The sequence below is a fragment of the Grus americana genome, chromosome 6 (assembly GCF_028858705.1).
Source record: "Grus americana isolate bGruAme1 chromosome 6, bGruAme1.mat, whole genome shotgun sequence".
In the NCBI taxonomy this organism is placed as follows: Eukaryota; Metazoa; Chordata; class Aves; order Gruiformes; family Gruidae; genus Grus; species Grus americana.
The window spans coordinates 6,622,349-6,646,971 of record NC_072857.1 but is presented as its reverse complement, the minus strand read 5'-3'; the positions used below and the strand labels follow the sequence as shown (position 1 = coordinate 6,646,971).

Sequence of the window (24,623 nt, the reverse complement as noted above, 5' to 3'; positions counted from 1 at the left end):
TGTCTTTCACTCATCTGAAAAAAAAAAATTATGAGAAAATATAAACAATAATACTTTTTGTAGGTCACCACCTGAAATATCAGATATTTAGACCGCTCTCCTTAACATTAAATTCTTGCTTTTAAACTTGAAAGCAGTGGTTTGTTACAGATCAGCTTTGCATTTATTAATGATAAAACCTGTAACATAGATTGTACAACCTAGATTAAATGATTTAGAAATAAGAGGAAGTATTTTAATGTGAATATAATCAGTAAATTGAACAATTATTCATTATTGTGACGTGCCTGTCATGCAAGATGAATACTGAATGTTATTCTACTGCATTAACAGTGACAATAGTATTTACCTTCAATATAATCTTTAAATTTTAAAATAATAAGGTTGTTCAACTACTGGAAAATAATCAGATTTTAAGTAGCATAGGTCTAGAAATTAAATTCAATAAATTTTCTATCTGTCTATCTGTGTTTAAGTGTTTTCTTTCACATAGCATAATAGGTGAAGTTCAGTTAACGAAAATGTTTTACTAATCTGGTAAAATACCAACTCACTTGTAAAGCTTTTCTTCTTGTAAAATTGACTTTTTTAAGGGGAAAAACTTCTATCAATCAAGTGTCCCAACTAATTGGAAAACTGTACTTGTGATATAACGTGATAGAAAGTAGTCAATACAGCAGAAGGTCTCTAAGGGACATTGAAAGGTAACAAGCCCCGCTTGTGTGGAGCTGACAGCACTTAAAATTCAAAAGATTAGCAGATAATACTTTATTACTCTGTTCCGATTATCATAACTCTACATCTTATTTATATATTTTTAAGTGAAGCCTGCAGGCACTGAAGCTTGTAATGTTCCTTACCTCTTCCTTATTTACTTCTTTGTCTGCATCCCATTCTCATCCCCTCGTATCTCCAGCAGAAGTTATTTCCACAGTCTTTTCTCATCTTGCAGGCAGTTAGTAACGAGGGTTTTTTTTAGCTATCAGAATTTAATCAGGGAAGGCGCCTGGGTGAAGAGGAGGAAATCTGCTCCATGCTCAGAGGTAGGAGATGCCAGATTTGTGGCAGGCTGTGTGCGATCTGCCTCTGGCCCCTTCCCATGTCCATGCAGCGCACCAGCTGAAGCAGGGATGCTATGGAAAAGCGTGTTCTTGTAATTAAAGCCCATATCACTCCGTTTATGAAGCTATTGTTAATGTTTAAAGGGTAAGTATCAGTCTGGCATTATCTGACACTGACAGCCTGACATCGAAACTTCTAAAAGACAAATGGCCTGTTTTTAGGAGAAAACCAAACTGTATGCGTCGTCTCGGTAGATGTTGTTACAGACTATTGCACTTGCAATCCTGATTCTCCTGCTGGCATTGCAGAAGCGGTTGTGTTATCTGGCGGTCCCGTGGTGTCGGTGCCCACGGTGGGGAGGGAGGGCTTGTGTGACCTGCTGCCCGCGGGGCTCTTCCCTGGCATCCAGACCAGCTTTGCGGACGTGGCTTTGGTCAGTGTGGACAAACCTCGGATAAAATGGCTCGTCAGGTTATTCCTGCTATGAAGAGGGGTCTGAGCGGTGCCCTTGCACAGTGCTATGGGCCATCCCACGTTCCAACCCTTGGCAGGCACAGTTTGCCCTTCCAGCTCCTGCAGCTGTGTCCCGGGAGCTTGAGGGCTTCCAGCGTTTTGGGAAGCTAGAGACAAACCGAAAGACCTTTCTGCTCCCACAAGTCCCTATCCCAGCAGCCGAGGGCACGCGGGGTGCAGCGAGGAGCTCCTCTGTCTGCTCCCCCTAAGTGCATCAGACATTTCCGATTAGACCTCCTGTAGAGTCACGTTAGCACAAACCAGAGTTTCCATGGAAAATAATGTCCTACAGCCAAATTAAGTTGTGCTGCAATGACTTTAATGAACCTGCATTACCGAATGCTCCTTGCCTGTGTCTGTTCCCTCGGTATGCCTTCTGCTCTGGAAACACCAACCAAACAGGCTGCTTTGCTCAAAATAAGGGTTGACAGTTTTAAAAATGTCGACACTGGGTAGGATAGCAAAAAATTCCCAATGCAGCTCATCAACAGCTGGGTTTTGTGTGAACGTTTCTGTCCATGGCACCCGCTACCCATGAAAATGAGACTACACAGTCTCTTCATAAATATCCAATGAGCTATAATGTCATCAGTCTTCCTAAAAATAAAATATTAAACACTGTAAATGGTATTTGACCTCTATTATGGTGTCTGGAGGATTAAAAATGTTCCAATTTCACGTGGCGTGCTGTCCCACGTGCACCAAGCCTGTGCTGTGTGTTAGCGGTTTGAGCCCGGGGCAGGGGACGCCTGGACGGAGGGCAGCCCGAGCGAGCGCTGCCTTTCCTCCAGCACCTGCCATCCGTTTTGTGACCACAGCGCTTTTCTGTGCTTTCAGTTGTGTTTTAGAAATTATGTTGGAAATATGGAAAATGTGCTACTGTGACATCTCCAGACATTATCAACAATATGGTATCAAACTGCAATATGGCAGCTTCGCTTTCAGTTTTTCAGAGATAACGTTTTTGCAAGACTATTTTAGAAATCTATACTTACAGTTCCCTTCTGAGCACTGATAACATATGTTTCAAAACAAGGATGAATTTGCCATGGAGAACTGCCATATTTTTCTTTAACAGCCAATAAATAATATTTTGTGTTGCTGAATGAGTGAAGCTGAACTGATGCCTTGCGTTATTTGAGAACACAGGATTATTATGGACTAATGTGTCTCTTCTCATGTCTATCAGAATATCCATCATACTTCCATTTTGAAATCAAAAATAAGCAGCAAAGAATATCATCTGGCTCTCGAGCTTTGACTTGCAATGGGATCTGCTTAAAGAAAGGAAGGGAAGAATGAGGAGCAGGTGGGTAGAGGATTTTGTCTCTGTATGTGTGTAGCCTGGTTACTAACCAGGACATGAATAATAGTCAACATTATTTGATTCAGAAAACATCATTTCAAACCAACCCTTTTCTGTGGAATGTGTCTTAACTTCATTGTCTTTTGCAATTGATTCAGAACTTTTTTCAAAAATAAGCTGAGGAAACCTGGTCCAGGTCCATTTGCTGTGGGTAGAGGAGGGAGCAAATCTGAGGAGTTACTGATGGTTTGCAGTATCTGTGGACACATTTTGCTAGCGAGGCTCCGTTGAATCCGCCCTGTGTTTGGTGACAGTCTATTTTTGCTAGTGACTGGGATGGTAGAACAAAGACCCTGCCTATGAAATGTGCAGGTAATAGTCATAGAATCATAGAATAATAGTGTGGTTTGGGTTGGAAGGCACTTCAAAGATCATTTAGTTCCAACTCCCCTGCCATGGGCAGGGACACCCTCCACTAGCCCAGGTTGCCCAAAGCCCCATCCAACCTGGCCTTGAACACTGCCAGGGAGCCAGGGGCAGCCACAGCTTCTCTGGGCAACCTGTGCCAGGGCCTCACCACCCTCACAGGGAAGAATTTCTTTCTAACATCTAATCTAAATCTACCCTCCTTCAGCTTAAAGCTATTACCCCTTGTCCTGTCACTACACTCCATGATAACCAGTCCCTCTCCAGCTTTCCTGTAGCCCCTTCAGATACTGGAAGGTGCTGTAAGGTCTCCCTGGAGCCGCCTTTTCTCCAGGCTGAACAATCCCAACTCTCTCAGCCTGTCCCCATAGCAGAGGTGCTCCAGCCCTCTGATCAGCTTCATGGCCTCCTCTGGACTCGCTCCAACAGCTCCATGTCTGTCTTGTCCTGGGCCCCCCAGAGCTGGATGCAGTACTCCAGGTGGGGTCTCACGAGAGCAAAGCAGAGGGGATGCTCAGCTGCAGCGGGCTGCAAGTAAACTGGAAGGTAGGGTTAGGATTCAAAATGAATTTAATAAATTGGAGCAGTTGTCTGAAAAAATAGGATGCTGGTCCAGCACGGAAACAACAACATACCGCACTCAGCAGGAATAATTAGCAGCCTGAGTACCAGACAGGTAGATGGCATTTCTGTAAAAAAGAAGGATTACGGTGGATCGCAGACAAAATGTGAGTTAATAGTGTCCTGCTACAGCGAAGAAGTCAAAAAGCATTCAGGGATACATAAAGTATTGTGTTAGTACTACTGTTGGCTGGCACCAAAAGGCCTCAGCTGAGGTATTGCACTCGGGGAAACTGGACCTCCGGAGAGGTCTTGACCCCTACAGAAGTGCAGAGGAGAGCAGCGAGAGTGATCAGCCATGAGGAAACACGACAGGGGGCTAAAATCTGGGAGAAACAGAGCCTAAAGAAGAGAAGATATGGTCGGTCTTAACATGACCAAGAAAGGCTGGTGCAAGCTGAAGGACTTTTCTGGTATAATGCCTCACTTGGTTATGAAGGGTTGGTAAACTCCAGTGTGCCTGTTAATCCCTTCTTCAGCTCAAAATCAGACTTTTACCTATTCTCTGCTAATATGAACAGTGTATAAAAGGGAGGAGATAGGAATTGAGGTGTATTTAGCAATAATCAAAATATTACAAAAACAGGAAATGAGTCATTTTACCCATATACCATGTAAGGCTTTATATTTTGAAATCTCATATTGGCTGGAACAATTATGTATTTATTTTGTCTCATTTTGAAGACAGATTATACAATCAAATATTTTTTTTTTTTCCCTTTTCCTTATATGTTTTGATCAAAGTCCATTCCAAGATTTGATGCTCTGAGCTGGCATGTTTTCTTCACCAGAAATCATCTACACGATTAGAAAGATAAAATGTAAATATTTCCATTGTCTTGGTAGCAATTTTATAAAATAATGATAAAACATACAGTAATATTAAACTAATTTTTGGAAAATCTAAAGGCAAGCTTGATCTGATTGTGTCTGTCTGAGTTATATGTTATTTTACCTATGAACCACTAATTAAAATGTAAGTGCATTGTGCCTAATAAATGTCCAGTTGGATTTGTGTTCTCCAGGAGTTACTTCTATCAAAGAGAAGTAAACAATCATTTTATAATTTTTAATGGAAGTGTATTATTTAATAATGTTTTAGCTTTTGTCTTCGATAACTCTTGCTGTAATTTTGTTAACGTAAAGTAATCTCTGCTTAGTTTGTATGGCATATTCAATAATGACACTATGCTTTTCAATAAAAATACACTGAGTGCTGGCCTCAAATCCCAATGCCTACTAGACATCTTTCTAATTTGCAAATAATTTCAGGTTTTTTTTTTACTATTATGGACTGATAAATCCACAGCCTAGAACTCAGTTACAAGCTCTTTTCTCCAGACTTCAATTCTGTGGCTTTATAAAAAAAAATATAACATTTTGAAATCAAAGAAATTCTCTTTTTTGCGAAGGTTCACTTTCTTGTTAGTTCGCTCAAGCACTTGGATACCAAATATCTCCTGTTACCCGCATGCTCGCTCTCTAGGGAGCCCGAGGAGGAAATCCAGATGGTTTTTTAGACAGGTCGACCAACGCACGCTGATCGTTTGCTTGATGTGATACGCCTCACCTATGGGCTATATGGGCAAGAGCATCTGTAACTGAAAGTCCAGCATAGATAAGGTGGTGTTGAAAAACATGTGGAGGGGCTACAGGGAGCTGCAGGAAAGCGAGGAGCTGGAAGTACTTTTGGCCTGGCTTCAGTAGGGCAGGCAAAGTGTACGCTCCTCCGTACAGCTGTGGAGTCAGAGGGGATTCTCTGTCCTTCAGGCATCTTCCTTTCTCTGTATAAGGGCTGTGAGACTGTTTGATCTTCAGAAAGTTCAAAATTAGCCAGAAAACTTTCTGAACTCCTGCTTAATTTGTTTTGCTGTTATTTTAAGTTTTCCCCGCACATGTTTCTGTTAGTAATTCTGTACAAACTTTGCTCAGATAGGAGCTACTTTAGCAGCGTACAATGAATCTGTGAGCACACCTAGCTTGCATAAAATTGAGCGTATTGCAAGTGCCCTCTCTTAACTAGCAAAATTTAAAGATAGTGACTACATATCCAAGCATGAAATGATCCAAAGTGGAACTCTGTATCTCATGTGGCCTCTTCTCCATCATTTGAGTTTAGCCCTCAAGTACACAGATGCATCTGGCACCCGAGGACAGGCCTTCGCCTGCAGCATCTAGGCAAAACGCTCTCCAACGCTCTCGGGCAGTAACAGATTGCAGTATTGCAGTTGCCAGTACAGTATTAAAATTGCAGATTAAGATTTCGTTTCATGGACACAAAACACCACACAAACATGAGGAGTGGTTTGTAGTGCCAGGCTGCTGGGACAAAACTTTTCCCTTTAAGTGCAGGGACAATTTCTCACATGTCTGTGGAATATTTGTTAGTTCTCAGATTGCTCATTAACTGGTATGAGTGGGCAAGTGCATTTAGGTTCGTATTATAACTGAGGTATTAAAATGGGTTTAAAATAGCTTGAACTTGGCTTTCTAAATTTTGTTTCAGCTGAACTGTGGACTAGACGGTGGCAGCATGGCCTTAGAAACACTTGCCTTGAAGCTGGGTTTGTCTGAGTCTTAGCTTGCCTTTGAGGTGCCTTGTGACCTTAATCCAGTCATGTAGACTTTGAAAGAATGAAGACTTTTGGATAGTGTTCAGTATTACTTATTTGAAATAATATGCTCTTTTTTTAATATAGCAAGACCAAATTAAAGTCAGTGTCTTCAGAAAGGAAAGATGGTGTTATTGTAAGAGCATCGGTCTGGGACTTCGGAGATTTGTATTCAACTCTTGGCCATAAGATTGTGTTGGAAGAGGCTTGGTCTGGCTTGGTGGAACCAGCTGCAAGGAAAACCACAGCCTCCAGAAAGCTGTATGAGCACAGTCGCTGCTGCTGCTGGTCTCCTATTGACCTGACTGGAAATTGCTTCTCTACCTCCTGCCCTTCTCCTTCCTCCTTGGTTTCTTGGAGGATCTCAGTCGGCTCATGGCCGTTGGCAGTGGAGAGATGGTTGGATCTGGCAGAAGCATCTTGTCAGACCTGTGGAAGGTCCCTTGCCTTGTTGCATCTGATTTCTTCATTTCACATGTCTCTTTCATTTGTTCAGCTCTTGTATATAGATTGTTAGAAATTGTGTGTTCATACAATCCACAGCTCAGGACTCGGACTTTGAAAACTTGGGTTCAAGTGCCTGTTCAAATCTCACCACTTTCTGTTGGGATGACTGGCCTGTCACAGCTCAGTAGAAAAACTATTTTCCTTATTCCAATACCTTCTTCTTTACGAATAGTTCCAGGAAAGTTTGAGATGGAAGAACAATGTAACATCCCCTCGAGGCTCTTTTCTGTACTAGTTTATTTTTGTGTTGAAACCTTGGTTTATACAAGTGCAGTTCTCTTCCATCTAACCAGTAACATTTCCAAAAGTAAAGGCATGAACTATAGATTCATGTACTTCCTGCAAAACCACGTGTTTAGCATCTACAGATCAATTAGATCAAGTTAACTCATTGGGTTTGAGTTTGATTCTCTCAATTAGTTAAAACCACAACAGGTACCACGATTATACAGATTTTATAAACATTTCCATGGATAGATTCCCTCAGTTTAAGATCAGCATATATGTAGCCCCTTCATGACAATTTTTTTAATTTCTCTTCACATGTAAACATCTTCCTGTTTAGACTGCAATCCACTTTATAGGTCTATAATAATTTCCTATTATTTTATGTAAATGTTCTTTATCTTTATTTTTTTAATCCAGGCAGTCTCTAGTGTAATAGCTATTAATTTAGATCCTATCCATCCGTCTCCCCCAGCTCCTTTCTACTGCTACCGTAACCTTGCTTAGGTTCTTTTCTGTGTTTGGTTTTGTCTTTCTTTTTTTTTTTTCCCCCCAGACCTTATGACTCAAAAATTCACTCCCAGCTTTTGATACCTTGAGACTGAGACTGGCTTTCTTTTCTTTGTTTTGGATTCATTCCTCTCCTCCTATTTTCTTTTTTAAGGAAAGGGAAATCAATGTTCTGGGCTTACTTTGTAATATCTATATATCCTTATCTCAGTATTAACCTCTGTGCTTTTGCCTTGTTCATATACCACCTTGTTTATTGCATTATTTTATTTTACAATAGCCTGAACCTTGCATAATTTCAATAACTGATGGTTTTCCATCTTGACCTTCATAGCTACAGTCTGTAAAAGAATTCTGTTTAGCTTATTGTTTATGTCTTGACTTGTGTCTTTATTCTCAAATGTTTTCAAGTAGAAGTTGCAAAAATAGTTCCTGTTACGTTTGAAGAAACAGATAATAAAGCCAGGTTTGAATTTCATTTTGTGTTTGAATAGTGCTTTGGTCATTTCTATCTCCTGCAGTAACTCTCTTTTGTTTCTTCATGTCATTCGCCTTCATGAACCTCCAGTCTTCCTCAGTAATTTGGTCTGTAAAGTGAGGGCAGGTCGGAGCTGTTGAGGGGAAAATGATTGCTTGGTTTATAAGGGCATAAGCTTTTAAAAGTGTTTTAATAGCAGGAGAAAGATTTTGAAATGGTCTCTGTATTAAAGGGCAAATGAACATATTAGGTTGATAGTGGCTTGTGTATTAAACAGATAGGCTGCTTCATTTTGTGCCCATTGAAATTGTTTTCGGTAACCCAGACTTCGTTAAAATGTGAAATAAACAGGCTTGATGATCACAAAGGCTTGCATCTTCTTCCTCTGAGACATCCATGCTGGTAAGAAACTCCTTGTTGACTTGGCACAGAGCAGAGGGAAGGCATGCAGCTTTTGAATAGTTTTGCTACACCCTTATGACAAATCTGTCTTATACCTGACATGGACTCTGACAACACTAACAATCTAATAAATCAGTCATGGGTAATGCATGCCAAAAGCTGCTCCAGGGGGGAAAAAAAAAGAAAGGAAAAAGGAAGGGACTTAAGAGCAGACCAGGAGGATGTTCCTTTCTTCCCATGGCTCTAAGGCAAACTGATTAAAAGCCTCTGTATTCTCTCAGTAAACTTATCACAAGTTATTCCCATCTTCCTGTTACAGTACAAATGCCAGCAAGTTACATGTCTAGACTGAAATTACTTCTAAATGGGAAAAAAAAGTCTTAACTAGGTGTGAAAGAAATCAACTGGGAAATTGGCTAATGCCATCAGGAGCACAACTATCTTGACAGAAGAGAAAATTTCGAGAGTAAAGTTAATGCAAAACTTCGTGACAAAATTATGATCATCAGGATAAAAGTTCTTTCTGGTTCAGACTGAGAATTTGTCTAGTTAGGGTTTTTCCTTGGAAGCACTTTTCATTTTTTGATCAGTTTTAATAGAGGGGCTTCTCCAAGCCAGATTAGCTGCAGAGTCTGGGGAGGTGTTGAGTTATCTATCAAACGGGAAGGTAATAGCAGAACTGGCTCTGGCACAGGAGAGAGAGAGAAGGAAGTAATTCTTTGAACTCAGAAGTGTATGGATTAGTTTGCCAAAGCATAAATGTTAGTCTTAGAGGTACATATTGTTACGCATAGCATGTGTATTCTGGTATGTCCTGCTCCTTCTCCAGCTGATATTAATGTTAAAAAATGAATTGAGCATAAAGATGTAGTATTAGGCCCATAGAGCATGTCATGCTCTAGAGCTTTTATAGTTAAATAATTTAAAGTGAAAATAATTTTATGCATAACTCTATGCGTGTTTGTTTATCTATATGGAGTATTGTAAAGTTGTCTTCATTTGGGATGTGATATATGAGTTGGCAGACCCTTTCAATATGTTATCAGCTTGAATTAAGCCCCAAAATGTACTCATTTCAATCCATCATCTACTGTTTATTCAGTGACCCGTGCGGAACGGGGTTTTCTGGCAGGAAGGCTGAGTGTTAAATACACATAGAGACCAGATTGCGCTTCTTTCCCCTAACGGTGGTCCGCCTAGGACAGGATTAGTGGTTTCTGCTGTTGAGCTGCTGCTGTATTTATTTATGGATAAACCAAGGAATGACACCTGCAGACCCCTGAAAGCGGTACATTTCTGGAGCAAAACTCTGCTCATTCTAAAAGGAGTTAAGATGTTGTATCTAACTACCCACTCTGCAGGGAGTACATGCACTTCTTTCAACTGACATTGCACTTCCTAACATGAGAGAAAAAAGCCCTCTTTAAATGAAAAAAAAAAAAAAGGTACTTTTCCTACTAGAACACTGAATAGCATGGCTATTTTTCCATTAAAAGCATTTTTTTTTACTTCTTAGCAATTTTTAGGAGGTTTTCAGGTAATGTACTATGGAGATACACAGATATGTACATACATACATATGTGCAATGAAGCATATAACCTACCCCATTTTTTTCCACAAAGATTAATAATGGTGGAGAGTAGGCACAAAAATTAGCTCCTTCCTACTTATTGCAGTCTTCTGCTTTCCAGGCAGAAAAAGTGTTGGTGTCATCTCTTCTCTTGAAAACAACACAAAATCAATGAAAATTCCAAAAGAATCTAGCCAGGGCCTTAATGTTTAAACATCCCCATGAATGAATATTATAAGCCATGGATAAGTTAAATCTGCCAATGACTGTTTTCTTAAAAAGATTTACATTATGCCCAAAATCCAACCACTCCCTCTTCTGCCAAACGGTTCTGTTTGCTACTCCCGTAACAAGAGATCATGATTTATTGTGCCCAATTTATTTGGGCTTTTAATAGGATTTTCAAATAAGTCTTCAGCAAACAAAAAGTTTTGGAAGTCATAAAGATGATTAGAAGTTAGAGCTAAATAACTTACTTCTAACTTCAAGTAACTATGCAGAGCTGGTACATTTTTTTGGTAGACCTCAATTAGCAAGACTGACTCCCTCCTTAAGCTCCTTGGTTTTTGGACACATAACAATTAGAACAAGTGGCTTATAAATCTAAGACAAGGTTTAGAAAAATAAGACCTCGTATTTGCAAGAAAACATCCTGATTGTGTATTTTTCAACAAGGCGTAAAACACCTATGAAGTTCCAGGGAATCATTTTTCTCTTACATTATTCTATATCATGTTTAAGACACAGGCTGAGCATATAGTTATCACCTTATCTAGTGACATTTTAGCAAAGTATATCAACCAACCAATGGAAGAAAATCAGTCAAGTGCTGAAGTGGCTGGGAGGAAAGGAGCAGTGTCGAATTCATCCTCCAGAAAAGAAGAGTTACACTGACATGATCTGTGACTCTACAGGAACTAACTGTAAGATAATTATAGTTTGATATCAGATACTGGAACCTGAGCATTGCTGTTTATCAGCAACCATTTCTGTTTCAGAAATGCAATGAACCATTCTCAAAGATGCAAAATAGCTTTCTAATTGTCTAAAAATAGATGGGGATGTATATTGTCTCAAATAGTCACTTCTAGAAAAAGTGAGGAGCTGCAAGGCATTGAAAGCTGGTTTAGGTTTTCAAATCCAATCTTGGCAAGGGGTTTTGTTCATTAGCACTGTCTCTTGTAGACATTATGGAGGCAAGGTAATAGAAATCTTTTTTATTGATTAGGGCTGTACTTCAAGAAAGGCGTAATTGCCACCCTAAATTTAATCTTGTAGATACTCATCTAGTGCCAATGTTCTGTTTTAGTATTAATGTCTTCCTGGAACTGTTAAAGTGAATGCTAAAACTTAACTTCATATTAGCATTACTAACTGTGATCTGGATCAGTATGTATTAGTAAAATATAACAAGTATTTCTGAAATCTGGTCCTTCATCTAAATATTTGTTTAGTAGGAAACTTGCAAGGAGTGGCAAGTGTAATTTGCTTTTTTAGTCTTTTGCATTTGGTAAACCATTTACATTGGAGCAGTTCATAACATAAAATGAAAGGCAAAAATTCAGGAATAAAGAATAGAAAATAATTTATTGGAAAACAGAATGAATATGTTTAAAAGCATTTTGCTATATTAGTTAGACGTGGGGAAAAAATGTGACTATTAGGAGCTGGGCAGTAGGGAAGAGGAATGTACCTGTGAGTTATAATACTGACAGTTTTCCCAAGCTTTTTTAAACACTTAATTTGCAGTACTCAAAGGTCTTACAGTCAGTACTTTTTATTCTTATAAACTGACAGTAAGGGTCAGATCAAATCTTACATCTAGTTACTGTTGCAGCCCTGAAGGTTCAATCAAAAAATCCTTATTTGTATCATTGTTCCCCTAAGTTACTTCTGGAAGAGTGAGGGAATGTCAAAACTTCTGTATTCCTCCATCAAGGCGCCGAGATTTTGCTCTATAGTTGCTCTGAATCTTCCAGTGAGACAAACGAAAGGAGAGCATGAATGCCCAGAGCGTAGTCTGGGATTCACCTCACTGAACCTGAGAGTTGTCCAAGGTGACAGTTTAAAACTTTTTTTTTCCAAGTGAACTTATAATTGGTTTCCTTATTCCCTTCCTCTCACTCCTTCCCCCACTGCTCCATCCCATCCCACCCCACGTCAGCACCGCTGCCTGTGATGAAACACGCGGCTCGTCTTGTGGCCACTGGTAGTTGAGCTGATGGTAGATGTCTGTAAATCTGAATTTTCAGATTCAGATGCAAATATCTGAGAGCACCAAGATTTTCCAGTATTTCACTAAGCCCCTGTTGTATGATTAGAAAGCTAGTTTTCTAAAATGCTTCCAGGGATTAAGGCTGTATAGCTACACGGGGCCTTGCGTGTCAGCATGTCAACCGTTGACTTGCCCGGGAGCAATGTATAGCCATTACAGAGAGCAAAGGAGAGCTCAGGTGCAGAGGGAACTAAAACCCAGCATTTCACCAGGTACTGCATTGATACCTCCACAAATAAATGCTGACACATTAGCAACTTAGAAACCTAAAGCATTTGGTCTTAGCAGTTACTCAGCAGAGAGACACTACAGGCTGGAGCCAGTGTTAGTTTGACATTACTGAGGTCTTTCCCTTGGTAGTCACTGAAATTTCTCAGTAGAAGCAGGATCTTAGTTATTCAGTTTTCTCTAGACTGTGGGTAAACATACCTGTTTAAAAAAAATGGGAAGAAATGAGGAAATTTATCTGTGCCTTCAAATTTTAATGAGAGCAGAATAACATGGCACTAAAAATCTTTATAAAATGGTCTGTACCAGGAGCAGTTGTGATGGTGTCACTACAGCCACGGATCATGAATTTGAGCCTTGCCATAGACAGGTTTGAAAGTAAATATAGGTTTATTGATGTATGAGAAGGTTGGGGGTTTTTTTATTATTCTGTGTGATTATATGAGGGTAAAAGGGAGAGAACTAGCAATTTCTTCACACTATATCTTCCCAAATGAAAAACGTGCTTAGTGCCAGATTATCAATACCCAAATGATTGTCTTCATTGTCCTGCTGTTATCTTCATCCTATTGGGACCTGCAAAAAAGAAATGAGGATTCAGCTGCTTAAGGGACTATAGGAGAAACAGCCTCATTCATGTGGTGTCATGTAAGAAAAATTATGTGCAAGTGTTCAAATGATTTATTGTAGTTACTGTATTTTATTTGGAATTTTTATGTAATTACGGCAAAATCACAATCCGCTTTTTTTTTTCTTCAAAATTTTTACTTAGGTAACTAAAGTTTTTATTAACCAGGGAATGAAGAACATGTTTTTGAAAGGGATTAAGCAGTGAAATGATGAATGGAACTGTTTCCAAAGCATGCACATAAAGTGATATCATCTAGCTATGGCTGATTTCTGCTCCATCGCTTCAACAGGAAAATAGCTATATTGCTGAAATGATTCGGCTTAGGCTCTATTATTTGCGGTGGCGCTTGACAGTTATGGAGTTGGAATTCAATTTCTTTCATCTAAAGCAGGTGTGCCTTAAAAAAATCACTCTGCCACTTCTGAATAACGCATGGAGATTGTTGGCTTCTTGCCTGAAAGCATTTCAGTGCACTTATCCCATTTTCATACAGCAGAAGTTGTCTATGAATATCATCTTGGTTTAAATACATGAATGAATTTTCTTTATCCCAAAACAAGATAATAGATGATATGAAAAGCTTTATTTTATGCTAGCACATAGATTTAAGAACCTGTTTTGAAGGGCAGTTTTATAGAAACCTATATTACAAAGCACATAAAGATGTTGATATTAATTTGTTATTCAGGACAAGAGGAAAGGTGCTCCTTAATCTTGATGTATCTGTATTTGATATGACAAGTTAACCTTGATATTAGCAGCATGTATCCAAATTTTACTTCCCTGTTTGACTCTAAAATACCTTACCTTAGTTTCTGATAGTGATGTATCCAGGTAGCAGTTGTGTATTTGTGAATAGTACATGGCACATTTATTTTATATGGAAAGAGAGCGTACTTCTACAAGTGCCTGCTGGGATTTAGGCAGGTTTAGTTAGAGTAAGGATTTGATTTTACATGGAAAAAATGTGTGTAATATCCGGAAAAGTGATATATATATATATATTTATTGAGGTAAAAGAAAAATGTTGTGCAAGTCTGTGTCATGTTATATATTTCCATATATCTACATACACATTTATACTAAAATATATATCTGGATTTTAGACATGTATATATTTGTATGTGTAAGTATATATATATATAAAGTCATAGAATCATAGAATCACTTGGGTTGGAAAAGACCTTTAAGGTCATCAAGTCCAACCATTAACCTAGCACTGCCAAGCCCACCACTAAACCATGTCCCTAAGCACCGCATCTACGTGTCTTTTAAATACCTCCAGGGATGGTGACTCAACCACTTCCCTGGGCAGCCTGTTCTAGTGCTTGACAGCCCTTTTGGTGAAAATGTTTTTCCTAATACCCAATCTAAACCTCCCCTGGCACAACTTGAGGCCATTTCCTCTTGTCCTATCACTCGTTACTTGGGAGCAGAGACCAACCCCACCTGGGTACAACCTCCTTTCAGGTAGTTGTAGAGAGCGATAAGGTCTCCCCTCAGCCTCCTTTTCTCCAGGCTAAACCACCTCGGTTCCCTCAGCCGCTCCTCATAAGACTTGTGCTCCAGACCCTTCACCAGCTTCGTTGCTCTTCTTTGGATGCAGATATATATATATATGTATGTTTATACATAAAATAGGACATATTATGAAATGCTGCAAAGACCCTGTTCTGCTTTCTTTTGGTAGAAACATGTGAAGGAAGTTGGAGCATATATTTAGGACCAAACAGGGCAGAAACTTCTAAGTATTCATGTTACAGAGATCTGTCTGCAGTCACCTCAAGACCCCATTCTGAAAAATTGTGCCAGCTGAAGTCAAAACATATCAGGGAAGACTTTCATTAGAATGGTTTAGCTTGTGTTCATGAAACTCTAATGAGAGCTAAAGAAAAACATTGCAATTTCCAAATCAGTAATGCTCTTCTGTCCCATTTAGACTTAAAGAGAAGATATATTTTTATTGAAAGAAAAACATTAGCAGAAGTCCAGAATGAACACTTTTTATAAATTTTCTTTCTTCATAAGCATCTCTGAGATTTAAAGTGTGTTCAAGTGTTCATACACACTACAGATTTTCATTTTAGTGTGCACTACCATATTTCTTTAAATCCTCTAAGGACCATTTGCTGGCTTTTGTCATCAACAGGATGGAGCATACATGGAGACCTCCGGGCTAGCAGGGACTCGAGCTGGCGAGTTCACCTGGTAGGGCACATCTCTGCATGGATTTATCTGGGCATGCCTGGAAACCCACGCTCTTGGGCGCTTCCATGTCTAAACTAACTGCAGTGTATCAGGATACCTCTGAATACATGAACAAGTATATGTTTTGAAAGTATTCAGTGACATGATGAGGAATTCACAGTCATTTTTCTTGCTTAAATAGCATTAACTACTCTTACGTTCCTTTGTAATAAGCAAGCAAATAGTCTGACTGACATACAAGTGTAGCTCGATACTGCTTATATTTGATTTTCCCTTTTTTATCTCATCTTACTTCAATGTATTTGTCAAATAATTTATGAAAAGGCATGCCATTTTTTCCTAAAACTCCACAGATGATTAGCTTCTACATTCACAGATGCTGAATACAGCTTATATAAATTGAGCACCATGATTTGTGGTTTAATGTCTCTTGATGTATGAATGAACAAAGTAATAGTGATGTTAAGGTCACTAACTGTAGCAAAGGGTTGCCTAATATGAGAAATTGTTTATTAAAAACATCTTGTATTTTCAGGCTGTACTGAAATCAATAGTACGTCTAATCTTTGGAGGGCAGTCGCTGGGTGCGTTCATAGGGAATGAATGGCCTGTTGCTGTTCGATTTACTGCTAAATTCCAGTGTTAAAAGTATCTGCTGTAAGATTTGCTTTTTCTTAATTATTATTTTCTGAAACAGGCTACACTTCTCAGTACCGTTATGCCTTAGAATAAATATTCAACAGACAGGCAAGTTTAGTGCATTAATATTTAAACTGTTATTGGGAAAATACACCATCATGATAGCTTCTAGTCTGATATTATGTACCATGTATATCTAACTAGATAACATTGTTAAGATAAAATTAATTCTGTTGGCTTAATTAATCCGTTTAAAAAGGAAAAAACCACCCAAGGAAAACGTGATGGTATCAGATAGGACAACAGATACAGGATGAATTTCAACTTTCTGAAAAACTCCCCATTGTGCAAATGATGCAACGATCCTCTTAGTCTCTTTTGGGACTTTGCCAAAGTTTTTAACTCTGTTTCCACTGCTAAAGAGGCCTGTTTAGTCTGTTTTGTTTGGGTCACCCCTTCCAGCCCCGAACAAATGTGCTCTAATGGCTGTTTTGAATGTAAAAGTCAGCAGGAGCATTTGTCTTCATGTCTGCCACGAAACTTGCTAAATTATCTGGATCTCTCAAAGAGTCAATACAAATTAAAAATACGCAAAAGGTTTCTAAGAGAGTGATTGCTATTCTAGCAAGTTCATTAGCCTTCTGAGGAATGCTGTTGGCAGGCTTTGTTTAGCAGAAGTCCAAAACAAAGTAAACCAAAAATGTCAGAAAATGAATTGCAAATCACTCGGCAATATAAATGTGAGAACTAGGACGTTGGTGAAGAATAATTTGGGAAAATGTATATTGTTCCTCCAGGAATCTTAACTGCACAAAGGGGAACTATACCGAAGATTACAGCTGAGAAAGGGGAATAACTTGATTAAGTGAAATGGGCCGTCCAGCTTTTCCAAACGCACTGGCACAACCAGACTCCAGACGCTATTTAGTTTGTGGAAAAAAAAGGCAGTGAGGCCTTTTTTTTCCAGCTCCCTGTATCTATCCCCTTAGTGTTTTCAGTCAGTACTCTGAAAAAAAATGCTATTGAAAATGAATTTTTCACTCTAATTTTGTGAGATTAAGTTGACAGCTAGAAATTAGGTTCAAAGGAGGACATCAGTCTCCTAACCTGGGTAAGTAGCAACCACCTTGCATCTCCTTCCCGAGGAAAGGGAGGTTGGCGAGACCCCGCTAGCTCCAGGTGCAGTCACCTAGAGCATCCCTTGGCAGCTGCTGCTGAGGGAAGGCACTGCTCCACTCCGATCTAATCCAGGGGTTTTGGCAAATTTTACACGCCACTGCTACTGTATTGTTCCCATCATTTGAAGATTCGAACCAGAATCAGAGCAAAGCATGAGTTTTAACTCCCACAGCAAAACGTAGTGGTAAACCTAGCAAGGAGGAGAGAAGATTGCAGCTGACACAGGCAAGGCGAAGTGCTCAATGCCTTTTCGTTAGTCTTTGCGCAAAGCTTAAATGTGGCAAAAGGTTTAACACGATCAGAATTAACAGAGGAACAGGAATGCAAAGGAGACTAGTATTACTCAAGAACTGAGTATTCAGATTCCAAAAAGTCAGATTTAAGGCCTATTTACAAGGTTAAATGATCAGGCAATAAACTGGGATTTGAATTTATGGTATGCTATCTACTGTGCATTAACTCACCATATGGAAAGTCTTAGTGTATAAGAGGAGCTTTACATGAAGCAGCTTATCCAGGTCAACAGGGCCTCATAGAGTTTACCCCAGCCTATTTAAAGATGCATTTTCTAAACCAGCAGTGATTTGCTGTGAGAATTCCCGAAGAATATAAATAGTCTCAATAAACATAGTACATATCTTTAAATGAGAAAAAAAAAAAGGAAAAGCAAGGGAATGACAGCCAAAGATTCAGATTAATTTGCTATATGGAAAGATACTAACACAAATTATTAAACAATCAACTTATAAGCCCCTCAAGCATAATAAGGTAAGCAGCCACCAGGAGCTGATACGTTTTTCACTTTAGAGAGACTTCCGACATGACTCGGACAGCCATGCCAGTAAGCATGATTCAGACAAAATAAGTAAGGAGCAAGGCCTGTTTGAGAAAGTATTATCAAAGAATAATTTCATCAATAGCCTGTTGTCAAGATGGGTACCCACAGGCCCCGATTTTTCTACTGTTCTCAACTTGCATTCATGTGTTGGACAATGAGATGTCACATTTTTGAATAATGTCACACTTGGAGTCGGTGCAAGCAGGCTTGGAATTAAAAATTTTTTTGGTAAGTGGGTAAAACAGCTTGAAATCCATAAGACAAAATTAAGTAAAGGCAGTAAAGACGTTGCTTACGCAGGAAAAGTCGACTGTGCAAATGGCAAATGGCAAATAAGGGATAAGGCACCAGCACCGTGGCAAAGACTGGGCAGGTTGCAGTGCTGTCGCACTACGGAGAAGCTGGAGAGAGTTTGGACAAGAGCAACAGAGAACAGGGCTTGAAACTCAGTCGGTTTAGCTTAGGAAAATGGGAGAAAATCAGGCAGCAGAGACTCTTAATTGTCTTCAAACATGTAAATGTTGTTATTAAAAGAACTGTGATAACTTTTCTCTGCGCCCACCAAGGTTACCCCAAGAAGTATCAGTTTTACTTGCAACAGATTGGGTTTATGTTCAGTGTGAGGGAAAACAAAACTGTGCTCTAATAATATAGTTAAATACTTGAACAAATTACTGAGATACATTGTGAGATGTCCACGACTGGCATGTTTGGAGAAGTTCATTAAAGCCTGTTCAGATTATTCACTTATACCTGATCCAGCCTGATAAATTAACTCTTGGGAGGCCTATCATCCCAACTTTTCTACGCTAGCATGGGTATGAATCCCTGTGCTTACAGTTTACTGTAATACATGCTAGAAAATGAGCTTTATATTTTAATATCTCTCATAATTTTAATTTTTTGGAGGGGTAGCTTATTTGCTTTCATATAATATAAGCCATGTAATTTAAACTAGACACCATTAAATTCATCATTTTTATTACTAACTTTGATTCTAGCTTTCAGCAAGGCTCATGGTTGAAGGAAACCTGTTAATTCTTTTTTATTCAGAACGTTTCCTTCTTCACATCAAAGCAATGCACGTTCATATCAGTACAGCCAATCAGTATTTCTGCAGAATAAGCCATGAAACTGAAGAGTGCTTCAAACAGTCTTAAAAATTGTGAGATGAATCATTGCTAGAGAGACCCGTGTGTTTACATGTATCATTGATGGCTAAGCATTTTGGACATACATAATATGCAAAGTCTTTTTCTACTTTCTTTTTCTTTCAGGACTGATTTACTGCGTAATAGTTTATTCATGTGAAAAAGGAAGCCTGTTTTTTTGATTTAATATTTGCTGTTAAGTGCAACAAAGTTCTACTTCATTTCTGAAATGACAAATATCATACTTCACACTTTCACAACTAGAATAATGCTCTAAAGCAATCCTGATAATCTTGGTCTCGAGACCAAGACTCAGCCTACCAAGAGGAAGTCTCCTGGACATAAACACTGGCAGACAATAACTCCAGTTTATTTGGCATATTCCTGCTTCCATTTGGACTTCTGTTAATTATTTGAGAAAATGTGCACCATATTTTCCTAGGCTACAGCCAACCTGTTTAATAGTTTTTTATATATAGAAAATTACAACACTTACTCATCTTATCTACATCAGCTACATTTCAGTATTGATGTAGGAGCTGTAGTTTAGTATGAGAATGTACTTGTTAAGAAAATCCATACAGAACTTTAATTCTGATATTAAAATCTAATTATCATTAACAGAATAAAGTGACTATCTGAATAGATTTTCATGCTTTCTCCTAATGCATTATGTAATTGAAATGAAAATGTGTTGATTTTTGCCCCTAGCCTTTCTGTATAGATAAATTACAGGGTAACCTGCCTTTTTGAAAGCTGGAGACTGGGCCAGTCAGGAGATCTGAGTGTAATAGTGTTTGAGTTATGGGAAACGACCGTGGCTTAAAAATGTGGCCCTTAACAATGGCAAACACGTAAAATGTCTTGGGTGTTTGGAAGGGAGAAGTCTCTCTGAGAAACAAGGGGTGCAGGATATGACATAAAGCAGTACTCAAAATAGAAGGGGAAATTCAAGTTGATGTATACAGTGTTTAGGCACAGCAGTCAAGATGGAAAATAAGGTTTTGACTTAGTGGTGATGCAGGGGAGAAACTGGACCCAAAGACATATGCTAATGTGATGGTCAGGTCAAGCCCAGCTGCTGGATATACCATAACCTCGCAAACCATTCTGGGAGTTGGACACAGCTTATTGGGTTTTTTGGGGGCGCTGAGGATAGTATTTGCCCAACTCAACGCTTCTCAAATTCATGCAAAAAGAGGTTTGCATGAACTGGACTTCAGTTTGATTTGGTAAATGCCAGGAAGAAAGAAACCATTCTTTCTTCATAAGGCAACGAGAATAGCAAGAAGATACAGTGCAGGAAAGGTGCCACCTATTTTTGCTGTCATTCACCTTGGGAGGGCACAGAAGATTCAGTCCCATCAGCTCTCTTTGAGCATAGGCAGGAACACACGTTCGGTAGTGGAGTAGCAAGTGTTAACGGGTGCTAGGAGAGTTCGTCTTGGGAAAGACCCTCTGACAAAGTTACTTGGAGGAGAGAAGTGGATCTGTCTCTCATGAGGAGAATTGTGTTGGTGGTTTGCCACTTTTGGATAGGTCTATAGTGACATTTAATGTATAGTTTGAGGTCAAGCTCAGCAAGACGAAGCAGGCTGTCTGTGGACATTGGACTCTGGAGTGGAGAAGGAACGAACAAGAGTAATTGCTGCTGGCAGACCTGCTGGGTGCAAGGCCTGTGATTTCACATTGCGAACAAGAGGCAAAGTTAGGAAGGTGGGGGGTGAAAAGCAAGTGGAGGGGCATCTGGTGGGAGGAGCGGGTTGCCCTTGCAACCAGGCTTGGGCTGGACTGCAACCAGGTATTTTTCTCCGGGGTTTGCTGTGCAGATGATCAGTGGGTTTGGAGAGAAGCACTGTATTAAGGATGACCCTAACTACCAGAATAGACGCAGCTTCTGTGGGTTTCATGTCTGAAGTAGTAAACTGTTCTGTAAGAGAAATTTTTTGTATACAGCTTGGATACAGGGTTAGTTTGGCAGTGGAGCAGTCATTAAACTTTCTTTAAACTATTTTATAACATTATTTACATCTTTCATGGCTTTAAAAGACTTTAATCCATTTTCCTGCAAACTATTTCAGTTGTATTTGGTTACTCTTGTCCTTACCATAAGAATCAGCGGGTTTGGACCTTACCTTCTTTTCACATGCTGAACCAGTATAGCCACTTCTGCAAGCACAGATGTTTGGTCTTATGCATCTGCTTCCAAATAGACAGGTTTGCTCACAAAGTGCTACAAATGAAAGATAAAGTTGTTTAGAAATACACTTATTCTAACTAATTAGAAAACGAATATTTAGATGTATTTGAAAATGTTGTGACCAAATATGTTATGATTCTGTTGTTTCATATGATGGAGAAAAACACAATAAATAAAAAAAAATATTAAGGCATTAAAGATGGTATGCCATAGACTTTTTCATGCTTATGTGTCTGTTATGCTTACAATTTTCTTTATTTTTTTCCTTTTCTCCCTAACGATGGGGAAAGAGAAGATCGTGCCAAAGTAATCACCTCGGCTCAGTCGGAAATTGATCACTGCAAAGCCTAATTTTGAAAGCCAGGATACATTCTGGGCATTGATGGTTGGGTCAGATTTATGTCAACATTGATTTTCTTTTGTTCCAATTGAAATAAAATAACAGCTGTTAAAAGATCTGTTCTTGACTTGAGATGAAAAGGTATGTTAAATATGTACTCCCAAAGGTGATGATATCAGAGTAAATAAAAAGGAGAACCTGGTGAACTGCACACTTTACACCTCTGGAAACCAGGGTGTAAGAACATGTAATACCATGGTCCCACAAAATCAGTAATGAGCTACTTATTCCAAGTAAAAAAGGAATCAGAAAAACTTTTTCACCTTATCTAGAGTACCAGTGTACTTACAGAGGCCCACTGGTTTGAAGAGATTCGGTTAATAAAAAAATTGGTGCAGTTTGGTTTTTTTTTTTAAGAGAGAAAAAAGGGAATCAATTGAATTAGTCAAATTTCAGCCAGTTTTTCATCCTCATTAGCAGTTTATATTGTTGTGACATTGTTTTGGCATAAAGGAAAGAGAACAGCCAATTCACAGGGCACCAATTCAAGAACACCACACATGTCATAGCATTTTAATTAGATCTCATGAGTTAAACCTTCTATAAATATTGCCAGAGTATTGTATCCTAGCTACAGGCAGTCAGGCTAAATGCCTTCGGAACTGGTCAGGTGTGAATCAAGAAGCGGCTTCTTAGACATGGCAGAGGCATGCAGGAAGCTGCAAACCATGCACCATTAAGACAGATCTGAAAATAAAGCAGACGCATGCCTCTGATCCAGTACCACCTCCTTCATCATGGAGCCAAGCGTTCCATCAGATTTGAAAGAGTTTAATGTATCCCTGTGAGGGTTTTTTCCACAGAGAATCAACTTCAAGAAATTGAGGGGGTGAAGGAACAAATTCTAGAATTTCACTTTGTTAGACTTAGGTTCTGATTTTGACACAGATTTAAGCTTATGCAAATTCTGTGTGTTATGGTCTGAAGTCTCAGAGAGAGACCAGGCCAGTGAATTTTCTTTAGAAAACACATAGTGAGATCCTAAGCCACCCAAACGTGATTCTCAGAGTTATACCAATTGTTATAGTGACCTTGGAAGGCCAGCGACAGGATGTTTAATGACATCTGGAATTTGTATTGGTTTTGGTTTATCATGGCAGCTCACACTCAGTGAGGAGGTTGAGATTTTGCCAGAGTAGGGAATATTGAAATCTAAATATGTGTACTGAACTTCAGGCCTGACAGCCATGGGACAGAGGAGCGAAGCAGCAGACTATTGCCACTCCACGCTCTCCGTAAAGAGGAGAGGCTGTAAACAGCCTGGCAAACTGCTACTCTTACGAGTAGTCAGGTAGTGAGAGTTCACGCTGTGTTAAAACTACTGACCCGTACCGTGTCCAGAACAAGAGCACGCAGAGACCTGGACGTGCTGGTGACCTTCAGGTGCTCCTTTTTAAAAAGCCAGCTGTGTCAGGTGGTTATCTGCTGTAGGGCTCCAGTCGCCTGGAGCTACCGACTTGCCTTCCTACTATATGAGTTAGTTGATATATTTCTGCTGTTTTGAAAAGGTGAAAGTGCTTTTTTGTTGAAACAAGTTTTTATGAAGCAAACTTGGTTTTGTTAGGTGTCTGTTGCAAAACACACCTGAAGACCCAGAATGGGCAGCTGCAAACTTCTGAATTTCTCCTTCTTCTGAGAGGGGGAGGCCCAAGTTTGAATCCTGGGCGTGGATGGGGCAGAGGAACAATGAAATCACGCTCAAGCTAGAACAGTGTGCTCATCACCTGCCGACTGCACCTCATCTCCCCCATGAACTTTGAAAGAATTTGGACTTGTAACTGGAAAATCTGAGTTTCATTCACTGGAACAAAAATGTTTCCCGCTAGTGAGTGCATTGTCAGCAGAAGGGGCTCCTGGTGCCCTCACCAGTTTTGTTCCACTGTACAGTAAACTGGAAGAGAGAGAACTGTGTATGAAGTTACTATTACAGAGAACTGTGTACGATATTACTATTGATCATTTGAACTTGGGCTGGGGAAAAACAGAAGTTCATTCTCCTTTCAGCTTGGTAGTGGATGAAATAGGAACAAGTAAGGCAAAGAGAGGTGGACTCTTCTGGAGAGCCCTGGAGCAGCTAGGGCTGTGCTGGTATGCATGGGCAGAAGAACAGGCATTAGATAAGGTACCAGGCTTTTTTTTTTCTGTCTGTGGTTTCTTCTCATTTGATGCAACCAAAGTAAAAAAAAGGGAAAAGATTTCCTCCTTTTTTATCCTTTGCTACCTGCCTGTCTCTCCCTCTCCACCCACTGCTTCCTGCTGTAGTGCTCGGAAAAACAAGGGCTCAGTTAGGAGAAAAGTCAAAAACATTTTGGAAGTAAATTAGAATTGAAATCACAGAGGATAATAACATAGCTGAAGTTCAAATGAATATTTCATAAATTTATTTACAAGGGATGCTAAGCCACTAAATGCTAAAAATGACACAGGCTATGTATGCATTATCCTGTACAGATTCAGCAAAGAAAGTCATTTAATAAGCAAAGCTTATGCTGAAATTATAATCAATAAATGCCCATTACAGGAAGAGATTTATCCCTGGGTGTTAAAAGACCAGAGCTATAATTTGCATGTGAACTACATTCTTTTTTAAGATTTTTCTTTGTTTAAATTTTGAAAGGGTTACATAGGAAAGCTAGAAGAA

General features: G+C 39.3%; 1 protein-coding gene across 1 annotated transcript in view; it reads right to left on the bottom strand.

The window, feature by feature from the left end:
• Nucleotides 1-13,129: 13,129 nt before the first annotated feature.
• Nucleotides 13,130-24,623, bottom strand: part of LOC129208032 (von Willebrand factor D and EGF domain-containing protein-like) — a 184,253-nt gene continuing 172,759 nt past the window's right edge. Inside the window, exons 28-29 of the mRNA XM_054830120.1 lie at nucleotides 21,518-21,615; nucleotides 13,130-13,312 (exon numbers count right to left, since the gene is read on the bottom strand). Of these exons, the coding sequence (XP_054686095.1) occupies nucleotides 13,298-13,312; nucleotides 21,518-21,615 (113 nt within the window). The 3' untranslated portion in view covers nucleotides 13,130-13,297. The remainder of the gene's footprint in view (nucleotides 13,313-21,517; nucleotides 21,616-24,623) is intronic.